The sequence below is a fragment of the Pollicipes pollicipes genome, unplaced genomic scaffold, assembly GCF_011947565.3.
Source record: "Pollicipes pollicipes isolate AB1234 unplaced genomic scaffold, Ppol_2.1 Scaffold_4740;HRSCAF=5597_pilon_pilon_pilon, whole genome shotgun sequence".
Classification (NCBI taxonomy): domain Eukaryota; kingdom Metazoa; phylum Arthropoda; class Thecostraca; order Pollicipedomorpha; family Pollicipedidae; genus Pollicipes; species Pollicipes pollicipes.
In genome coordinates this window covers 1,573,055-1,594,154 of record NW_023596545.1, presented here as the reverse complement: position 1 = coordinate 1,594,154, position 21,100 = coordinate 1,573,055, and the positions used below count along the sequence as shown (strand labels likewise).

The 21,100-nt window shown below is 57.9% G+C and overlaps 1 protein-coding gene and 1 long non-coding RNA gene across 2 annotated transcripts; one reads left to right on the top strand and one right to left on the bottom strand.

Annotated features, from left to right (window-relative positions):
* Positions 1-492: 492 nt before the first annotated feature.
* LOC119098861 (tRNA dimethylallyltransferase) lies at positions 493-7,809 on the top strand. Its single transcript, XM_037221906.1, has 7 exons — positions 493-540; positions 2,514-2,706; positions 3,047-3,184; positions 3,808-4,088; positions 4,394-4,910; positions 4,956-5,178; positions 7,799-7,809. Exons 2-7 carry the CDS (start codon positions 2,701-2,703, stop codon positions 7,807-7,809), a joined length of 1,176 nt encoding a protein of 391 aa, XP_037077801.1. The 5' UTR covers positions 493-540; positions 2,514-2,700.
* A 1,458-nt stretch (positions 7,810-9,267) lies between these two features.
* On the bottom strand, positions 9,268-17,301 carry LOC119099508 (uncharacterized). Its single transcript, XR_005094388.1, has 2 exons — positions 17,071-17,301; positions 9,268-9,983 (listed from the first exon to the last, which is right to left on the bottom strand). It is a non-coding gene; the product is annotated as an uncharacterized LOC119099508 (long non-coding RNA).
* Between the last annotated feature and the right edge of the window lie 3,799 nt (positions 17,302-21,100).

Genomic DNA, 21,100 nt, shown 5'->3' with positions numbered 1-21,100 from the left:
ACCTCGTCTCTTAGGTGGGGCGGGATGCGTCCTCAGCGCGTGCCTGACAAGCGGATGGTTGCCTGCTGGAATGGTGTGCTGCACCAGCGTAGTGATTCCCACTCGTCTGTCAAACAGATAGAGATAGCTTTTCAGCAATTTTGCTACCTGCGTCCTTCCCGACTCCGTCAACTCCGCTGAGATTTCGATCGGCGTCATTTCGCGACATTGTTGCACTGAGACCTTTTTTGCGCATGTGACGAGTGTCAAATACAAAAGCGATTTAGAACGTAGTGTGTTTACCAGTGAGCCGAAGACGAGATACCGGAACAGCGGGAGTTACAGCTTTACAACGCATTCCTGTTAGGAGTGGGATTTTCTTACCGAAATAAATCTCCAAACCAAGCTCTGCTGAGATCCAATTTGGTTACCCACACTTAGGGTCAAAGTGACGCCTATGTTTCAATCGTGGATGATGCAAAAAAATGTTTGTGGTGAACCACGTTGTAGTCTGGATGCGATAATTCCGGTCGCTGTTGGCGGCTGCGGTCCGTTGGTATTGTAAGAAGGGAGTGCATGTGTGGTCGTGTCATAGACAATAGTTAGCGGGGTCGCTGATTTGGGTTTGATTCATTTGGCTGTGCTATTTGAGGGTCCTCTCCGTGGCGTCGATTTGAAACCAATATTTTTCCTTCAGTTTTGGAAATTGAGTATAACGTATGTTATGGAGGCTGCCCATAAAGCATATTTTACAGTTTTACACATTTTTGAGACCTGTTGCATATGTAGAACCCTTGCCCTCCATATGTGATGCAACAAGTGGATGTAGCATATGGGCAGGAACACATTAAGCTAACCTATCTGACCATTAATTGGTGGTCATGAGTGACTTAAATCTAGCCCAAGTATTCTTTGACAAATCATGCACAAGTTCAAAAATTGTCATTCATGAAACTGCACTGGTCTAAATTTGTAAAGAACCACATCTGGGGATGTTAAGTTGGTAGACTGTTGGCTTGGTCCCCTAATCATTCCCACAACTGCTGACGCCAACAATGGTTGGCGTCAGAATTGAGATGCAATCCAGAGCTGTTCTGGAAGCCACCAGTTCTAGAATAGTGACTATGTGCAAAGTTGAAGATGTTCATAATGAAAAGGGAGCTCTGGTGACAAATTTTCAGGAGAAGGCAGGCACTTTGGTATATTACTGTTGTTGGTGTTTGTTCCAGAGGGGTTATTGGGACAAATATTTGCGGTGACTTATGCTGGACCTCCCAGAAAGATTTTGAGGTCTCCCCGCAGTCTGTTGAAGAGGTGACATCACAGAGGTGACATGAAGGTTCTCCTACATGTCATCCATGCTCATATAGCTCCTAATGCCATGAACTTGGTCTCTCCTGTTGTCTCATCAACAGAGGCCACCAGTGAAGTTTTGCAAACCATGTGTGCAAACTATCTGTCGCTGGGCGGTACTCAGCCTGAGAGTCCTCAGTAACTGGCATCCCACATCAGCCAGTCGCTGGTATGATCACCTTTTGAATCCAGACTCGACAGTCACTGGGAGCTATACATGTGCAACACACACCAATAGAGATACTGATAACATGTAACCAGTTTGATGTAAACATGACCAGGATGTTAAGTCAGGATGTCTTTTAAAATTCCCTACAACTATAGGTGGGGCAGGGTGAGAATAAAGAGTGTCCCCATCGCTCAAATGATTATCGCACATGCCTTGGGATTCACCCACCCCAGTTGGGGTGGATTCAAATCGCTTTAGGCGTTCACCTTTTGGCCTTGACAAGCATGGCCAGTGGCAGCGGTCCCACTAAAAGTCGGGGACAGGACGGACCCTGTTGGCATTGCGGCATTTAATCGTCGCCAAGCTATGTCGTTGACCCGCAACAGCACGATCGGACGGTAGGGGTCTGGGCTCACACAAACACTGTTCACCATGTGCTCTGGTCCCTGAAATCCATCCATTGAATAGAGATCATTTGATGCAAGATCACGGCCCTGTCCCGCTTAAAATCTAAGTTCATCCAGGTTCTGAGCTACACGCCCGCGAAGATATACAGACTTTTCACGCAGGCTATTTCAATCACACCCAGGCATTCTTGATGTCATGATAATGTCATTCAAATCCTGCCACTGCATTGGCCTATGGTGATTAAGGCCAAAAATATAAATGTTGAGTCACTCATATATGGTGTTCATGAGCACGATTTCCAGACATTACGGCTGTCAATTGGCTCTCAATCGGTGCTGTGTAAGGTGCGATGATGTAATCAAACAGTGACATTGTGGGAACCATTTTAGCTTAACAGGGAACATATATTCTCTAGGGCAGTTGTTTCCACTTAAAAGTGTGCCAATAGTCATAAGTGAGCTTATTTCATCATATCTGGTGCTTTCTTCAATATCGTCAAATTTGAAACATTCACTTGAATTTTTTGATTAATTTATGCTTGTAAAATCGTTGTCCTGTGGGATGTACATGTTAAGCAAACTCCTTACCTGTTTCGTTGTTTCAGGATAATTACTGACTTATGCACCTACCTTTCATCAGAAGCATTTTGCATTGGTTACAGAAGCCGGTGAAGATGGCTTTTACCGAGACTCCCATTGTTGTTGTTCTCGGAGCTACTGGAGCTGGCAAGTCAAAGCTGGCCTTGGAAATCGCACAAGAATTTGATGGAGAGATAATAAGTGCCTGACTCGATGCAGGTAAGATGGGTCCATTAATTGATCAGAGAAGTGAGCTGGTGTCGATGTGGATTGCTTACTGGGCAGCAGACCTGGCAATGCGGATGGGGATGGGACATTGCTAGTGGGCGTTTCGCCGTAGTTTCAGAACTGTTGAAGCTTATTGGCAGGGCTGCTCGTCGATGCTTGGTAGAACTTTTTACTCGATGGCAAGCACAAAAGCCTGACAGGTCAGCAGTTTTTTTTTCTCTTGCCATTCATTGGTTGCTCTTCTGTTCATCCTGCTCTTACTGTTTTTCACGTTGGTGACGCTGATTAAGTAACATTGTATTAGTCAAACTACATTATGACCTTTCCTCAGGTGTACAAGGGTCTAGACATAATTTCGAACAAGGTAACACCTGAAGAGCAGCAGCTGGTTCCTCACCACATGATTGATATCGTCGAACCAACAACCAACTACTCTGTCGTCAAGTTCAGAGACGCCTGCTTGTCGGCTGTATCCTTGTCAAACGAGCGGCTGGATCATTGGTAACACCAGACGTCCGTTTAGACATGAACTTACCAGGGGGGAGGGGGGGGGGTAACAGGTTGTTTACATTTGGTTTTGCATATTTGATGCCAATCCTCAGTACATATGGACTGGTCACACTATAGTAAAATCGTCTTGCTTGTGTTTGTCAAAACTGATTTCAAAGACATGTGTAGTTGACAGGTTAAATCTGAATCTGGATCGGGCTAAATCTCGATCTGGCTTTTTTTCTTATTGGTCCTTTAACAACGTGGATACCCAAGAACCGGTAATGGGACACCGTCGACCACTGACCAGTAGACACACCGGGATTCCTATAACCCATCTAGAAAGCGATCGGGCCCGATCGTACGGCGGCAATGCTCATGCCCCCCCCCCCCCCGGCCCTGTCCTGTCCGTTTGGCGAGGCAGGACCCTTACGTGTCTCAGTCCCGTCCATGAATCTCCTGCACAGAATGTTTGGCTTTGACTTGTACTACATTGGCTGAGAGCGATGTTCGTATTCAGTCGAGATGTAACATATATGCCTGCTCTGTGTGTCCGGTGATGGCTGTGCTGTGAGGATACTCATCTCCTTAGCGACGCGTCAGATCGAGGACCTGCGCAGTCGACGGAAGCTTCCTGTGATAGTTGGCGGAACAAATTACTACATTGAGTCCGTGCTGTGGAAGGTGCTCATTGCTGACGGCGAGGAGTCAAAGGACGATCTCATCTCCGCCAAGTCCGCCGCAGCCGCCGCCGCTGCCGGCGAGTCGAGCGGCAGGGGGCACCTGGAGAGCCTCACCACGGCCGAGCTGTACCGGAAGCTCGAGCAGTGTGACCCGGTGCAGGCTGGCGTCCTCCACCCCAACGAGCGTCGCAAGATACTGAGGTGAGTCGGCCGCGCTTGTGGGCAGTGCCTGCAGGCGGCCCGGGCCGGGAAGGCGGTGGCCACCATTAACGTGTGCTCCCAAACATAAGGAGACTACGAGATCCGTTTCCGGGATCTCAGCGTAACGGCAGTCGCATTTTGCGGCCGGCTCCCTGCAGCTCTGAGGGCGTCTCAGGTCTGTTTCCGTCTGGGCGTTGTCAGGCGCGGTGGCACAAACCTGACCCCTGCGTCGTCATCACGTGTGTACCGTACCCGGAAGCCGCCTGCCCCGGCCGACGCTGACGGCGCGGCGTCTCGGTCGGCAGGTCGCTGGAGGTGGTGCTGCGCTCGGGGCTGCCGATGAGCGAGCACCTGCGCCGCCAGCGGGCGGAGGCGGGCGGCGGCGCGCTCGGCGGCCCGCTGCGCTTCGGTCGCGCCTGCCTGCTCTGGGTCACCGCCGAGCAGGCGACGCTGGACGCGCGTCTGGACGCGCGCGTCGACACCATGCTGGCGCGTGGCCTGCTCGCCGAGCTGGCCGACTTTCATCGGCGCCACAACGCACCGCGGCTGCCGGCTGGCCGGGCCGCCGACTACACGCACGGCGTCTTCCAGACCATCGGTTTCAAAGAGTTCCACGCGTTCCTGACGCTGCCGGAAGCCGAGGCGGACAGCGCCGAGGGGCGCCGGCTCCTGGCCGAAGGCGTGGAGCGGCTCAAGACGGTCACGCGTCGCTACGCGCGCAAGCAGACGCGCTGGGTGCGCCGGCGCTTCCTGAGCGCGGCCGGCCGCCAGGTGCCGCCACTGTACCGGCTGGACGCCACCGAGCCGGCCGAGTGGGCCGAGCGCGTGGCCGCGCCTGCGCGCGCCGTCGTGCGCGCCTGGCTGGAGGGCCGCGAGCCCGAGCAGCGGCCGGAGCCGCCGCTGCCGGCGGCCGACGGTGACCGGCACACCACGCACTACTGCGCCGTCTGCGACGTGTACACGTCCGGCGAGAAGCAGCGCGACGAGCACCTCAGCTCACGCCGTCACAGCCGCGCCCTGCAGGGGCGCCGGAGGAAGCAGCGCCGCGAGGCCCCGCAGCACGGCGCCGCAGCGGCGGAGCGCGGCTCGGGTGGGGACGGGGCATCGGGCGAGGACGAGACGTTATCTGAGGGGGACTCGGGTGAGAGTGAGGCGGCGGCAAAACGCTGCTCGAGTGGGGACGAGACCTCAGGCGTAACTGAGGCTTCCGATCAGCCCAGTTTGGGTGGGGATGAGAAGGGAGTGAAGCGCGGTGGGGGTGAGAACGCGGCGGCGGCGGCGGGAAATCTTCACTCCGGTGGGGATGAAGCGGCAGCGAAGCGCATTAGAGGCGAGGAAAATAACTCGGCGAAGAGCAGTTGTCGGCAGATGGTGAGCTGAAATGTGCGGCGCGGAAAGATGACCTTGTGACGGTCCTATCGGAAATGAAGGATTCGGTGTTTGATGGCTGCGGGGGTCGATGTGTGGTCAGCCCTCCTTATCTACAGATTATATGCCATATATTATTATAACTGCTTACGAAGAAGGTGAAGAGCACCTGGATCGGTGAACTGTGAGATCGGGTAGAGCTGGCGGGTATGCGGTAGAATCTCTTGATGAGAGATCACGGCGCTCCCTATTGGTGGCTTCACAGAAGCAGACAAGTCTTATGATTGCGCCCCTGGTTTGGTTGTTAAGCACCGTTACACGACCTCCTGTCGGGTGGCGCCACCTACCGTGAACAATGTAGCCACCAGGTGGGCGGCCCCGCAGGCTGCGCATGCCCCACCGCTCAAGCCGGATTCTCTAGGTGTTTCCTATTGAACGAGGATACCTGGATATTGAAATGTTGCGTACGAAAGGTATAAATGGGTTAAGATTTCCCATCATAAGTTCGGAGAGCATGCCTAAGGGACGTTGCCCTTCCCGGGCTCGGTCGTTTTTCATGGGTGGGACATGCGCTTCCCATAGGGGCGATTTGTCTTTACTAACGGAGCCGTGTGTGCTTTTGGCGGTCCTTGCCCCAATTCTAAGGGATTAATCTCGCCTAAAGCTGCCCAAAACCACTTCAAAACGCCAAAGCCTCTGTGGTCTGGGTTGAATCGGGTCCGCCCTTTCCTTTCCAATGGTTTGTATGAGGCTCCCTTTTATGTTCATCTTCCTCGATGGACGTTTTCATCCATCAGGTGAGAGGAATAGCCAGTCCCCACCCATTTCACGTGAGGAAACAAGCATTCCTGTGCATAGGAAGGTTTGGCTTCATCTGGGACACGTTTTTCTCTCACAAGAACACTGTGTTTTAATGGGGCTCGTATTTTTCCGTGTTTTTCCTCAGAGACGCGTTCTTTTTCTTTATTGAAGCAGGGGTTTCCGTGGGGCAAGTTTTGTCTCGCTCAAGAAATTAGTAAACTGGAAGTGTAAAATGAACATTCTAGTAGGCCAAGTAGCAAAATCTCACACCGCAGACAATTATCTCTAAGAGAACTTTTTCCAAGGAAAGGGCATTTCTTCCCCAGAGGAGCTTATTTCTTCTCCAGGACGTTCCCCTCTTTTTCTTCTGTCCTGGTTTTTGATTTTATCAGGTGGCTTTTCTTCTCAGAAGCACGGCTCCCGTGCAGGCAGTGTGTGCGCTCCACATGAAGACGTTGGTCTCACTAAGTATATTTGTTTTTCTCTCACGAGACCCATAAGACAAGGAACGATGGGATGTGTTTGCTCGTAACGATGCTTTTGTATCTACTAAGGCGAGACTGACACATGACATCGCCCCTCCCGCTGACAAGTTCGTTTCTCTTGGCAGTACAACATTTGCACTGTCTTGTGCATCCTCGCTTACGCATATTTTCTGCTATCCAATTTTATTTCCGACTCCGTCGTATCGCATATGCGCCGACTTCGTTTTCAGCGTATGTTGCCGAACTGACGTAAAAGATGCACAATTCGGGAAGTCTGTTTCGCAAACACCAAACATCCATATGGATTGTCGCGAGACTGTCAACATGCTCCTAGGCCAGACGGGGCGGGCGGCCCTGACACGTCCCCATTGAAGCGTTGTTGACGAACCGCATGCGTGTACTAAAAAGGCGCCGACCGGCCTTGTGGCGCAAGACGCGACCTCCCAGTGACGTCACCGTGGAACCGAGCCGCCCACGTGGGCTGACGTCACAACAGCCGGAAATGGCTGCGGGTCGGGCCGCCTTATTGGGCGGCTGCTGCTGCATGGCGGGCTGCGTCCCGACATATCGTCCGTCATGGCATCTGGGACGGCCGGGCAGCGGGTGGTGGCGGGGCCGGCCTCTGACGGGCCGGTGTCATCCGACACCGGGCCGGGTACGCCCACCAGGTCAGCCGGCAGCACTGGCGGCCGCCGCCACCGCCGCCGTACCAGCCGGGTGGCATCGCTGCGGCGGCGGGTGCATTTGTCGCGTTTTTTTAGATCGGCATCGTCCGATCCCCGAGTATGTGGGCGATTACCAAGGAACGACACCCACGTTTACGTCGAATTTCTGGGGTTGCTCAAGCGGCGACACTTGAGCATTTAGCGTGTTGCACTCACCATGGCTTGCACGCCTCGCTTTCGTGGTCGTGCGTGGGCAACGGTCGGTAGGCGGCCAGCGGTGGCGGGCAGTGCCGCGGACGCGCCCCGAGCCGATCGGGCGCGGGGAGGGGGCCCGGGCCGCGGCTGTTGGGCCTGCTGACGACACGGCGTGGGCCTGCCCCGGCGGCCACAGCCGTCCGCTAGACCGGCTGCCCCAACACCGCCGCTCGGGGGCTGTTCTGCCGCTGCTCTTCCGCTGCCGACAGCCGTTTCGGCGGTGTTTGGAGCCGTCTGGAGTAACCCGGCTTCCGGAGCTGTTTTTGCGGTTCGGCGCTGAGTTGCCGCTTCTCGTTGCTGCTGTCTGGAATCTGACGGCTGTGTGTAAGCAGCGAACTCGCAGCTGCCAAGTCTCAGCGCTGTCGTCTGTCGACGTGACCGTCCTGGTCACGTGGCCGTCCGGCCGTCCGGGTCGACCGTCAGCAGCCGCACCTGCAGCGCCGCCGTGCGTCGTCTCCGTCATTGGCATGCACTGGCGGCCTACTTGACCGCGTTGCGGCGGCGGCCGCGAGCGCCGGCAGCAGTGCGACTGCCAGCGGTGATATGGCCGCCCATGTTACGATATGGCCGCCGCCGGCGGCAGCGGCGATCTGGACGCCCACACGTGCCTTCCCGACGGCATCGGACCGGCCGCTGCCGACCGGCGTGGCCGCCGCGCGCCCGCGGCCGCCTCTGATGATGCCTCGCCTGATGGGGCCAGCACATGGCAGAAACCGGATTTGCTGGTCGCCACATGTGCTTAACCCTCAAGGTCTGAACGGAGCATTCACCTCTTGTATGCCGGGCCGATGCAAGAACGGTTCTCTAGCGTTTCAACGCCCACGTACAGCGTCGTGACGCGCTGTGGACAGCGGACCGGAGGCAGGGCTTCGCTCTCTGCAGGCGTGGATGGACCTAACGACCACTGGATTCGGCAGGTCCGTACGTCCACTAACTTTTGGGCTAGTTGGATTATTTTTGTGTTCTCAGCCATGCCGCATGTTAACAAAACGCGAACGAACCCCGGTAACTTGAAAGGCGTGGTTATATGTATGGCGATAGCGGCCTTGCTGTCCGAACCATGCAGTGGCGGCCTTCGCGCTTCCAAATTTGCTGAGGGGCTGCTATGTCGTTGGACGAGTCCATCGTTCCTGGCCTCCAATGTCCAGACACTAGGACGGTGCTGCGCTACCTGATTTTTTTCCTGTAAAACCCTTTTTATTTATTTGTTTTAAAACCCTTTTAGAATCTTTTAAATTCCAAAACAGCAATGTGACATTTGTATTCGGGTGCCAGATGTTTCATCGAGTCTGCAATGGGCCCTCAGCAGTCTCCCGTCTCGAGGCTGAAAGCAACCACAAAAACGTCATAAAACGATCGAGTGACGGCAACATTGTCGTCATGCTGTTGAGAATGAATGTATGGCCAGTGGTGTCATGGACTCGTTCGGTGACACCCGTGTGTAGCTTCACGACGTAATTGAATATTAGCGGGCAGCCAACAGTGAGAGCTGGAAGTGGTTAATGACTGGTAGGTCCCAATGTTTTGGATTGGTTTGTTTGGGTGCCGAGTGCCGCACTCGCCAACGAGCATACATATTGAAAACCATTCCTGCAATGATGCTCCTGTTAGTCGATTCTGTATTTCACAGGAAACGTTTGATTCGGACGTTAATCAATGTTATTAACAATCACGGGCAAGACACTTGCATGCAGACAGCCTGGCTCACCGACCGTCCATTTCACGTGACACGTAAACAGTGCTACCCTACGCACACGGCACAGCGCGGCAGGCTAGATTAATGGGCAACAGCTGCTGCCCGGTTAGGCGTCCATCCCCAGTGTGAGGAAGCCAAACATCACGCCACCAGCCGGCGGCAGTATCTGGCCACGCAATCGACCGTGGCCGCGGGCCACGGCAGCACGTAACACAGCAGTCTTCAGGCAGGCGCTCTGCTGACCATGGCATGACAGTGGGCTACCGCGCGGAGCGGGCAGAGCTGCCAGGATACCGGAGTCTAGGGCGCGGCTTCGACGCGCGCGGACGGGTCCGTGAAAGCACGAGGCGGTCGGCGGCGCCGACGGCAGCGTCACTTCCCAGCCGTCTCGGCGCCACATGGCATGGCGAGCTTCCTGGTCCGGCAGCGGCGGGACGGCCGGCCCGGCAGTCTGTGCTCGCCGGCCGACCGGTCTCCGGGGTCGCAGGTGGCCGCTGAGCCCGGCACCGGCGGCCGGGACGGCGCGGCGGCGGTCTCAGTGTCGGGGCAGGCTGCTGCACGGTCTGCGCCCGGCCCGCCGGAGCAGACAGCTGGCAATGCCAGCAGTGGCACTCAGCAACCCATCCTGCCAGCAAGCGAGGGCCAGTCACATGCGGCATGAGCACCGGTGTAGGCCATCAGGCCGGCTGCGAATGAAGCATCGCTCGTCGTGGCGTTGGAATGTTAAGCATCTGAGCACACATGCGCTGTAACATCTTACGCTCAAGAACGGCTTCAGGCAATTGATGCGCGACTTCACCAGCTAAGCCGGGGGTGCGCTCTATGGCTCTGATCTAGAGACGGTGATCCTCAGATCGCTGGATTGCTTTTTCCCTGCGTCGGACCGGCGTGGCGGCTTGAGCCCGCACCTAGCAGGGCTTTGTTTGGACAGCAGGTGGGGCGACAGGTTGACCAGTGACTGGCGGGCAACAGTCCCCCTCCCCCCCCCCCACACACAACAAAATACACGGGACTTCAGACCCTGAGGTTCACAGACAGGAAGCAAAGGTATGCTGGCTCGGTGTCTTGCCGGTTCCCACGCTTAAGTCCGAAGCCGATGAGGGTAAACGCGCCAGTACGGCAGCTTCTTTTCCATCCTCGCTGTGTTGTCTTTCTCACGCACCAAGGCAGCACGGAACAGCACGGAAGACCGGCACCAAGCGAAGAGGCCACTTCTTTGCACGTCTTTGACCACTCTGGTTGCCAGGCAGACTGTCTTTGGTGCGCCTACGTAATGCCTCTGGTGCCTTCGGTTAGTTAGTTTTGGGGGGTTTTGAGATCGCGTCAACTGCAAGAATCATTTGCCTTCGGTTATGCTCAAGAACTGTCGAGTGCAGCCAAGCTGATCCCTAAGAAACCTTTAATCTCGCGGCACGTGACATTTGCTCCAATCGTGCATTGAGACGAAGGGTTTCACGAAAAGACTACCCGAACCCGTTTTTCTGAGCCAGTGGTATAAGCGAATACGGGAAACCCATCGCGTAAGGCAAGCTCATTTAAATTGCCACTCTAATCCCGGTGGGCGGGCAGGTCTTCAAAACATTTCGGCACTAAGCTCATGCGGTGTGGGTGAGTGGCGTGCTGAAATATTTGGCACTTGGGTTCTTGAAAGATGACGTAGCTCCGCACTGCAGAGGAAAGTCGCGCGACAAGCTCTTCCAAACACGGCGGCTCAGTAAGTTTCTTAGATGCGGCGAATAGGCTTTCGGCCCTGTCCAGGTCACTTCAGTTCAGTAGATGGTGTTTGACCCGGACACGAAAGGGTTGTGAAACAAGGAACAAACGTTGTGTGCACGCGCTCAAAATGTTTGGGCATGCAACAAACAGCAGAATGCAATACAAAGGCACAGAACGATCTAGATTCTCAGAGCACGGGACATGGGGCCGGGACAGACCGCATGACGTAAGGCCGCGTGTCTGGCCACCGGTCAACCCCGATCTTGTGCAACTGCGAGCTGTGTATGGCGCTGTGGATGCCCACGCTCACTGCCGTCAGACAGCCATGCACGTGACCGCGTGCACCGCCGCGGAACACTGAGGAAACACCCCCGAACGACCCCCGCGCGAGAACAGCAGACACTTCATCAGCTCGCCCGTTTGGCAACAGCGAATGCGCTCGGCGCTGCATGCTGCGATGCAGCGGGTGAGAGCAGCAAGGTCATCGCCGCCGGCACAGCCATGGCATAACGAGCCGTGGCGGCGGAGCCGTCCGTCAACAGGAGCCGCCGCGTCGGCCGGCGCCGTCCAGCCCGGTCCGGTCGGGCCCCGCCGCCGGCAGCGGCGCCAGGCGGCGCTGCCGGCTGCAGGCTCGCAGCACAGGCCCCGCTCGCCTTTGTGGCTGGCATTGTCCGGGTAACAAGCGCGGCACAAAGGCCGCCGCTGCCGCCTGCCGTACAGTGGGCCGCTCCGTTCTTCGCCGTCGAGACGAGTGACAACAGTCCGGCCTGAGTTTCGGCGCGGCAGGGCCACAGCGCTTCACCGCACTGCACCTGTCCACCACATTTACTTTGCGCCGGGAAATAGTCCCGGCTGGACGCTTTTTGGATGCGTAGCTATTAATCAGCGCCGGATCTCGCCAACATCCCGTGCCATGAACGTTGCGAGACTACGGGACTCCGCTGGTGTCTACATCGGTGCATGCATGCGCATCCCATAAAAGGCAACGCCTGGTACATTACCTTGCAATTCGGGGGCACAGGTTTCCAAACTTTCCGAACAATTTCGCACGAAGCTTTCACTTTGTCTCACCGCCCGTGAGAAGGCTTGAAATCGTAGCCCTAACATGACACGTTGGGCGAGCAGAGCAACGCTGAAGTAAGTCTTGACATGTAATTTCCACTTGGTCCCAAATGTGATCTATTTTATGTAAACTACACGTCAAGCGTAGCAGACCTACAAATTCCCGCATGCCCTACATAGCCTACAAATTCCTGCACAAATACCTACAAATGCCTACGTCTACAAATAAGAAAATGCTTTATGAAGGCTCACACCACACTCAAGTGTTTTAGTGTACCTGAAACGGCTCATGTAGAGAGGTGACACTGAAGGAACAGTAATGCCTGGAACCCTGTAATACGGCCCACTAGTCTAAACGCATCGATGAAAACTTGCATCAGGGAAGCTGTTGCATGGTAGACTCCACCGACCCAACCCTCTGAGAGAAAGCTATGCAATGAACGGCCTAAACGGTAGCGTGGCAACCCGAGGTCAATGGACTCCAGACCAGTCGTGTTTCGGGTCCCTTAAAAGCGGCGGAACATGTAAATTCAGGCCATGTCATCTGCTTCTGACAGACGCCTAGGATTTATGGCATACAGTAGACGTCATCCAATAAAGGACGTCACCATCCCTGAGCCAGATCAGATCGGGTCAGGTCAGATACGCCCAGGTCGGACCGGATCAGGCTGCATCAAATGAGGGAGGACACAAATTGTCTCGAATTCCACAATGTCAGTGGCAATGTCCCAGGTGGTCCCAGTATGTAAGCTCGAATGCGTTACCCGCATTGGCTTGCGCCGAGCGTTCAGGCGCAACACGCTGCGTGCCGGAGCAGATTCCGTAGCCCGAAGTCTTCACATTTACATGGATCGTTGGCCCCAGCGCTCGTATCAACCTAAAACGCCTGGGGCCATGCACCTTCTTGCTCGAAGAAGACTGGACCTCGCCTGTATGCGATATAAATATCATCACTTGTCTCCAGACCAATGTGCTGTGGGTTCGAGACCCGCTACCGGAGTGTATCTGTTTTTCCCCACGCAACCGTGGCGAAATATTGCAGCAATGATGTCCGTTGCAGACAGACGCGCGGCAAAGCAGCTCGAAAGAAAGGTCACGGCTCTACAGCACGTACAGCCCGCGACAAGCCCGCGTCACGTGCCGTGGGCGCCGGCCGCCTGACTGTGAACGGGAAGGGGCCGGGGCGGCGCGGCGGCGACCGCTCGGCCGGCCGCTCGGAGGCGCGTGACCTTGAGCAGAGGCGATGCCGCCCACCGCCTCGGCCCGGCACATCTGCTGCGAATGAGGCACACCGCCACCGCACCCTCCCGACCAGCTGAACTGCATCCACACCAGCATGTTTGTGCGATCTCAATAAAGGGGCACAGGTAGTTATAAGCTAAATACATGATGGGTATAAAACGCAACGTCCGCCGCCCGAGGCCAGCGCTGGTGGGGCGCGCGACGGCGGGGAGCGTGCGCTGTGTTCGGAAGTGTAGCTGCTGTCAGGCAGCGCCCCGTCACCGCTCAGCCCGTCATGGGCAGCTGGCACATTCGAAGGCTCGGGGCCAAGCGCATGTTTCTTTAAGGTGTGTGAAGGACTCACAGGAAGCTGTTGACGCTGTGCTGACACGAAGAATTCCTTCGCGACATGGCTCGTACGAAAAATACCAACTTACCCACCTATTGTCGCGTAGTGATCAAATCGACAGTCGCTTTCCATGAAACCACGGATCGGCGCCTGTGGCTACCCATATGTAGTCGCTGCAAAATAACCGAGTGAATGTGCGAACGGCTGCTGCTATCCGCCAGTGTCTCCTCACCACAAAACACCAGAGTACAGCGAGAGATCCCCTGCAAATCCCCACGGTCGGCGTAGAAGGCGGGGCAACGAGGGATATTCGCCACCTCATAAACGGCGGAACCGCCGAGGAACCCCGCGACTAAACGCAGGAACACGGAAGTAGCGGTGGTGGTTCGCTCCTTGTCGCACGTGCAGTCGCCGCCTCCGGCTGGAACTGGTGCGTGTAATCGGCGGAATAAAAAGCGCACGCGGCGTTTATGATTTCCGACGACTGGTGGGGGCAACGGGACAGCGAAAATACTTAGGGAGAGAGCTAGATTCTGATTCAAAGGATGTATGACCACGCCTCCGCAGACAAGCAAGATGTATTGTGAAAGCGCCGGAGTCACCCAGCCTCTCGTCTAACGACGCTAAACACAGGCCCGTTGTCGTCGCGTGACGTCACAGGTGTGATCTGCACAGCCGGCCGCAGGGGGTGAAGGAACCCATGCATTCTTCACGGCCGGTGCGCGCACGTGAGGCCGGTTTCACGGAAGCGAGATCCGCGATATGCGCGCCGCCCCGGCCACACGTGTGAGACTGGTCCCACGAGACAAATAAAACCAGTCCACCAGCACGGACAGCCAGACGTCAGCCAACTGACCATCACAGAAAGCTGCCGCCGTCCCAGCCGCGGTCGAAAGTGTGCCATGATCGGACAGACCCACCTGTGTAATGCAACGGCAGAGACAGCCGTGTCGTACGGTAAAGGACCCTATTCTAATCTCCCAGTGCCTGACCTTACATGTGCCAAACAACAGCACATGTGCCACACAACGGCAAATCCCGCCTGTCTCACGCAGAGGCAGACCAGACCTGTGTCACGCAGAAGTGGACCAGGCCCATGCCACGCAGTAGCAGACCGAGTCCATGTCACGCAGAAATAGACTAGGCCTATTCCACACAATGGCAGGCCCGACCCATCGCACACAGTCGCAGATTAGGCCCGTGACAAGGCCGGGCCCGTGTCATGCAATGATAGACCAGGTCAGTGCAAAACAGTGGAAGACATGTTCCGATTCATCCAATGACAGACCAGTTCCGCGCCTAACCGTAAGGATGAAGTCCGTGTCATTCAATGACAGACCGGGTCCGTGCTACACAACAGAGGACGAGGTCCCTGTCATTCAATGACAGACCAGGCCCATGTCACGCCGTAGTAGACCCGGCCTGTGACCCGCGGAGGCAGACCCGACCCCACGGGCACAGTTCGGACCCGGTCCGTGTCATCTAGCGACAGGCCTTCTCTGCCGCCATGACTGACAGTCCTCGCTGGTGGCTGGCGCTCCACGGTCCGGTGACGGAGAGTGCACCCCTCGTCGTAGCCTCGCGTGCACCGACAAGGGGAAAACAGGTTCGGACGAAAACCAGTGGAGTCGCAGTGCAGTGGAGTCGCAGTACAGTAGAGTCGCAGTGCAGTGGAGTCGCAGTGCAGTGGAGTCGCAGTGCAGTAGAGTCACAGTGTAGTGAAGTCACAGTGCAGTGGAGTCGCAGCGCAGTGGAATCACAGTGCAGTGGAGTCGCAGTACAGTACAGTCGCAGTGCAGTGGAGTCGCAGTGCAGTGGAGTCGCAGTGCAGTGGAGTCGCAGTGCAGTAGAGTCACAGTGCAGTGGAGTCGCAGTGCGGTGGAGTCGCAGTGCGGTGGAGTCGCAGTGCGGTGGAGTCGCAGTGCAGTGGAGCCACAGTGCAGTGGAGTCGCAGTGCAGTAGAGTCACATTGCAGTGGGGTCGCAGTGCAGTGGAGTCGCAGTGTAGTGAAGTCACAGTGCAGTGGAGTCGCAGTGTAGTGGAGTCAGTGTAGTGGAGTCGCAGTACAGTGGAGTCACAGTGCAGTGGAGCCCCAGTGCGGTGGAGTCGCAGTGCAGTGGAGTCGCAGTGCAGCGGAGTCGCAGCGTGCGCCGCAGTTGTAGTGTGCGTCGCACGCGTCTCCAACGGATGCCGATGTATTCATGCACTGTCTGAGACCTCGGCGCATCAGTCAGCGGAAAGGTACCTCAAGCTGCTGATTCGCAATCGATAACATATTTTAAGCATGTGTGCACGGATGCAAAATCTGTCTGAAATACGCCACAGTGGTGGCGGTGCCGATCAGATAGACGGCGGCGTCTGCGCAGCACCGGGACGGATTTTCGAAAGGCACGACACTCAGACGGACCGATCTGAGCACTCCCGAAATCAGCTGGCGTCCCGACATGCTTGAAGTTCACAGTGGGACTTGGCATTACATAAGTACGTCGCCCCGCGCTTTCACTCGGGAACACCACGGCTAGCAAACTCACGGCCGCCGTCTCAGGCTTTGTCCCAGGATGGCCTGCATAGGTAGATGGCCACTTGAGCCATGGAACGGGGGGTTTTGGCGGCGGTCGTGCTGGGGGTGGGTGGGGGGGGGGGGGGGCAATGGACACGGCTAGTCGCCACCTGGCGTGTTCACGTGCTCACATAACCCGTGCCCTACCGAGGACCTGCAATGACCTCAGTCGGTCAGGCCCTCGCGCTGCGCTGAGTTAATGGAGCCTGGATCTCCCCATCCAAAATCGCACTGATGGCCACCTGCCGGTGACTGCATCCGAGCGTGCTGCCCACGGCACTGGCGGCGGCCGGCCGGCCAGGTAGGCGGCTCGGCCGAGCATTCAACGCGCAGCGACCGGCCGGGGCGGCGCCCAGCTTGGACTGGTTTGCCGACCGCGCGTGGGCGCGCCGACTCGAGGGTGGGCGGCAGAACTCATGACGTCACGTCCCTGCGGCGCTTTGCGGCGCGGCCGGTATGGAGCTGGTTTGCTGATGCCAGGGATAAGGCTCCTAATGAGACCAAGCCGAATAAGCCGGTGCATGTATCTACTCTTGGACGCCGTTATAGCCATTTCCGTTGCAGACGGGTTTAATGTTTGTTTCTGATGCAAAACATGGTTATCGCCTGCCTACGCACCGGTAGGCGATGAATGTTTTCAGGTGAAAAAGAGGTTATGCTAAATCGCTGCTAGAAGTGCTTAGGTGCATGCGTAGTGCGTGTGGCCCATCTTGTGACGGACGATGAAGCGGACTCAAACTCGAACTCAAACTCACCTGATGGCAACTCCCGCGCTGGGTGCACGAAGCCCCTTCTTAGACTCACCTGATGACATCACTCAGCGTGCTGGCCGGTCCTCAGCACGGTACCAGCCGGCCGAGCGCGAGCCCTTGGGCATGCTGGATGAGCGCGAAACGGGCTGGCGGCGGCGGCCGGTCGCCGGCTCCGTCAGTTCCGTGTCGTGGGAGTCACGGCGCTGCGGCGACCGCTGCGGCGCGCGCGGTGGCCGTCCGTTTGCCTGCCCCCCGCGGTTCTCGTAGTTGATCTCGCGTTCGCGCGGGGTGCTTGAGCTTGAACGGCGAGAGCATGGAGAAGGAACGCGACACCTTGCGCCGCTCGCGGCTCGGCAGCGGCTCGTCCGCCCCGTCCGGCTCGGCCGGCTCAGCGCCGCCGGCCGGCGTCGGGATGTCAGCCACAGTCGTGGCATGCAGGTACACGGAGCGGTTGGAGGCGTTGCTGACGCGGCTGGCGGCCGGCGCGCGGCTGCCCGCCTCGCTGCCGCTGCTGTTGAGCGATGACGCGACGCTGTGTTGGCCGCGGCGCGGCGACGACGCGTCGCTCGAGAGCCGCGCCGTGCGCCGCCCGGCGCCGCTGCGCGCCGTCCGCACGGTGCCGTCCACCGCGTCCTCCGGGTACCGGCGCGAGAAGCTGGTGCTGCGCGAGACGGGACGTCGCTCCGTGGTCTTGGACGTCTGATGACGCTCGGTCGTGCGGCCGCCGCGCCCCTCGCACCTCCTCATAGACGCCTGACCGGCCCTCCCTGTCGCTGGAGCGGTGCGACTCGCGCCGGCCAGACGAGGTGACGTTATGGCTGCGTCTGCGGCTCTCCTCAGAGCGCGAGGCGTGTCGGTCCCCGGACCGCCCCTCCCACTGGTCCTCCGGCCGTGTGTCGCGCCGTTCCTCAGATCGTCTCCGCCGGTCCTCGGAGCTTGTCTCGCGCCGCTCCTCAGAGCGCCTGTCGCGTCGCTCCTCAGAGCGCCTGTCGCGCCGCTCCTCAGAGCGCCTGTCACGCCGCTCCTCAGAGCGCCTGTCGCGCCGCTCCTCAGAGCGCCTGTCGCGACGGTCCTCGTAACGTCTCTCCCGCCGGTGCTCAGAGCTCACTTCCCGGCTCTCGTAGCGTCTCTCTCCCGCCGGTCGTCGGAGCTCGCTTCTCTCCGGTCCTCGGAGCGTCCATCTCGCGGATCCTCTGAGCCTTCTCGGTGACCCTCGTAGCGTCTCTCTCGTCGGCCCTCGGACCGCCTTCCTCTCCTGTCCTCGGTGCTCACCTCCCGCTTGTCGTCGGGGCTCGCCCCTCGCCGCTCCTCGGAGCGTCTCTCTCGCCGGTCCTCGGCGCGCGTCTCTCGCCGCTTCCCAGACCTCGTGACCTCGGAGCGCGTCTCCCGCCGGCCCGTGGAGACGCGCTGCTCCCGGCGTCGGCTGGCGGTGACGCTGTGCTCCTCCGAGGTGTCGAGTCCGTCCCTGCTGCCGGAGCGCGACCGTCGCCGCCGGCCGGCGGCCACGTGACGCGCGCCGTCCCGCGGCTCCGGGCTCTGCTGGCGGGAGCCGCCGCCGGTCGGCGACTGGGAACGTCCGGGCCTCCGGCTGCGCGGGAGAGCTTGTGGCGCGCTTCTTGGCGCGGTCCGACTTGCTGGACTTCAGGTCCAGTCGACTGAGTGTCGCCGACAGCCAGCCCTTCTTCTTGGTCTTGGACGCCGGCTTCGGGGAGCTCGAGCTGTCTCGGACAGCCTGGCTGGATGAGGGTTCTCCGTGGCGAGTCGATGATGAATGGGGGTGGCGGCCTTCCTCGCTGGAGACGGAAGACCCGCCCTCATCCTGAAGACACGCCCGTCATGGTTAGCACACATTTTCGACACGTAGTCGGCCTCAGCAGTTCAGACGGTCGGGCAGTGTCACGTGATGTGTGCCAGCTGGACCTGCTATCGTAGTTGCGGTAACCTTGCATCCAAGTTGTACACGGATGCAGCTAACTGGGTGAAATGTCGGCGTTCCGAAAGTTATGCGTACATCCGAAATCCCGCACACCAAGAATCACGGATGGTTGTAAAAGAGGCCTTTCATTGGCAAGCTGCTTGGTCTACCAGACCGGCTGCCTCCTGCCATTGACTGGCGCCGGCGGCACTCACAGCGGCCTGCTCGGTGCACCGCCGCCGGCTGGGCAGCCACGGCGGCGGAACGGCCGCGCGAGCACGGCGGCGGCGGGCCCCCGCCTCTCCCACGCCGCCCGAACCCGGACCGGCCCGACCGGGGCGGCGGCGCGTCGGGCGACAGCGCCGGCTCTGCACTCAACCGTCTTCCGGTTGCCGGTCGGTGCGCGCGACCGTCTCTGTGCGGCTCGACCCACTCTGTCCGAGCGGCGGTGAACCGGCGTCCACGCCGGTCCTCGCGTTGGCCGGTGGGAGCGCCACTCGCCCTGGAACAGCGGCGGCGCGACGGTCGTCCAGGGAGGGGTGCCCAGCCAGCAGCCTCGCTGCCCGCAGATCTGGGTGCTCTGCCATACTGATGAAGCTCGTAAGGTCATCATCAGCCGTTTTGCTCGTATCAACTCTCCTAACCATCGAGTATCTTCGAAGCGTTCCTCTAGTAATCGCCAAACCAGACGACGTGATAATTAGTTGAACCAATGATGATAACTGAGCTTTTGTCTTACTCCAGCTTCTCGGGCCAGGTCCGTCCCAAATTTTCCGGACCTATTGGTCTGCTGGCGCCTGTGCTTTCACTGCGCACTTCAGTGTTTCAATTTCCATATCCGCCCCTAAGCTGGGGACTGTGATCTCCGCGCGATTGCATTGTCTCGCGTCCTAGTTGGCCGGTAAGCCGATGCACGCCACGTCCGTCTGGGCCGGCGCAGAACGCTGCTTCTGTGCTGACACTGTGATGTCACAACGCGACTCCGGCCGAATATAAAGTGAATTCGAGCCGGAAATGTTCAGTCACAGTTCCGCACGCTACCGACTGGCTGGACAGCCAGCTCTGCTTATATAAACGACAAGTTCAGCGCCTGTATCCAAGCGCAGATAACTAACAGGACCCACACGGTGCATCCGTTCATTTCAGGAGCGCCATAAGACCGGCACTGGTCAGGTTTGAGCCGCGCGAGTGTGCCGACGAAAGGTTGGTGTCGGATGGGCCACTGAGTTCATGAACCGCAGCCGGACGCGCGGTCCCCGCAGTCGCGCTGGGGGCCGCGTCGAACCTCAGACCGGCGGGCGGTCGTGCAGTCGCGCTGGGGTCCGCGTCACAACCTCAGACCGGGGTAGGGGCCACATCAAAACTCAGACCGGCGGTTCTGGATAACAACGCCCACAACATCCGCCGGTGTCGATCGTTCGTGCACGCCGTTTGAGGCGTGGGTCGAATACCGCTAACTGCGTTCAACGATTCTCTCACCATCGTGTCCTGACTGATATGAGCAAGGAAGTAGTAATCGTGTTTGATAATATCATCACGGTACAGACGTGAAGTAGTAATCAAATTGAAGCCGAAGTTGAACTATTTATCATGTCCTCTGTCACCGTAACTGCGCAAGACAGCGTCGTCGTGCGACTTCACTCGACTTTGCGAAAGGAACAAGGTCACGCAAGTGCAATATGCGAAGTTCAAACACAGTCACCTGATTCTGACCATGCAACGAAATAAGCCAGCCTTGAAGGTAAAGAGAACTATTGTATGACTCAGAATAATGATAGCGCACGGATCGAAAAATCTGGAACATCTAGATCTTTCTCATCAAGAACAGCGTGCATCCATATAAGAAGGCCTTCTCTCTCATCCGCACTAAAATGCATGCCCTGGAATGCACTGGCTGCAATGCCTGCGCTATGTTGTGTCATCCCACGATGCTCTTAATCTCATGTCTGGCACGCCACATTGCCACATCGTCAGAATCCGAGGACGACGGAGTTTGAATGTCACGCACGGCCTCATGTCGGCGCCCCACTCACCTGCGGCCGTTTGTGATCAGCGCGGCCGGGGGAGCCGCCGCGGCCGTCGCGTCGCTCCGAAGCCGACTCGCGACTGTTCTCGATCAGGTGTGTGAGCGGCCGTCCGAGCGTCGGGTCGTCTTGCCGCGCGCCGG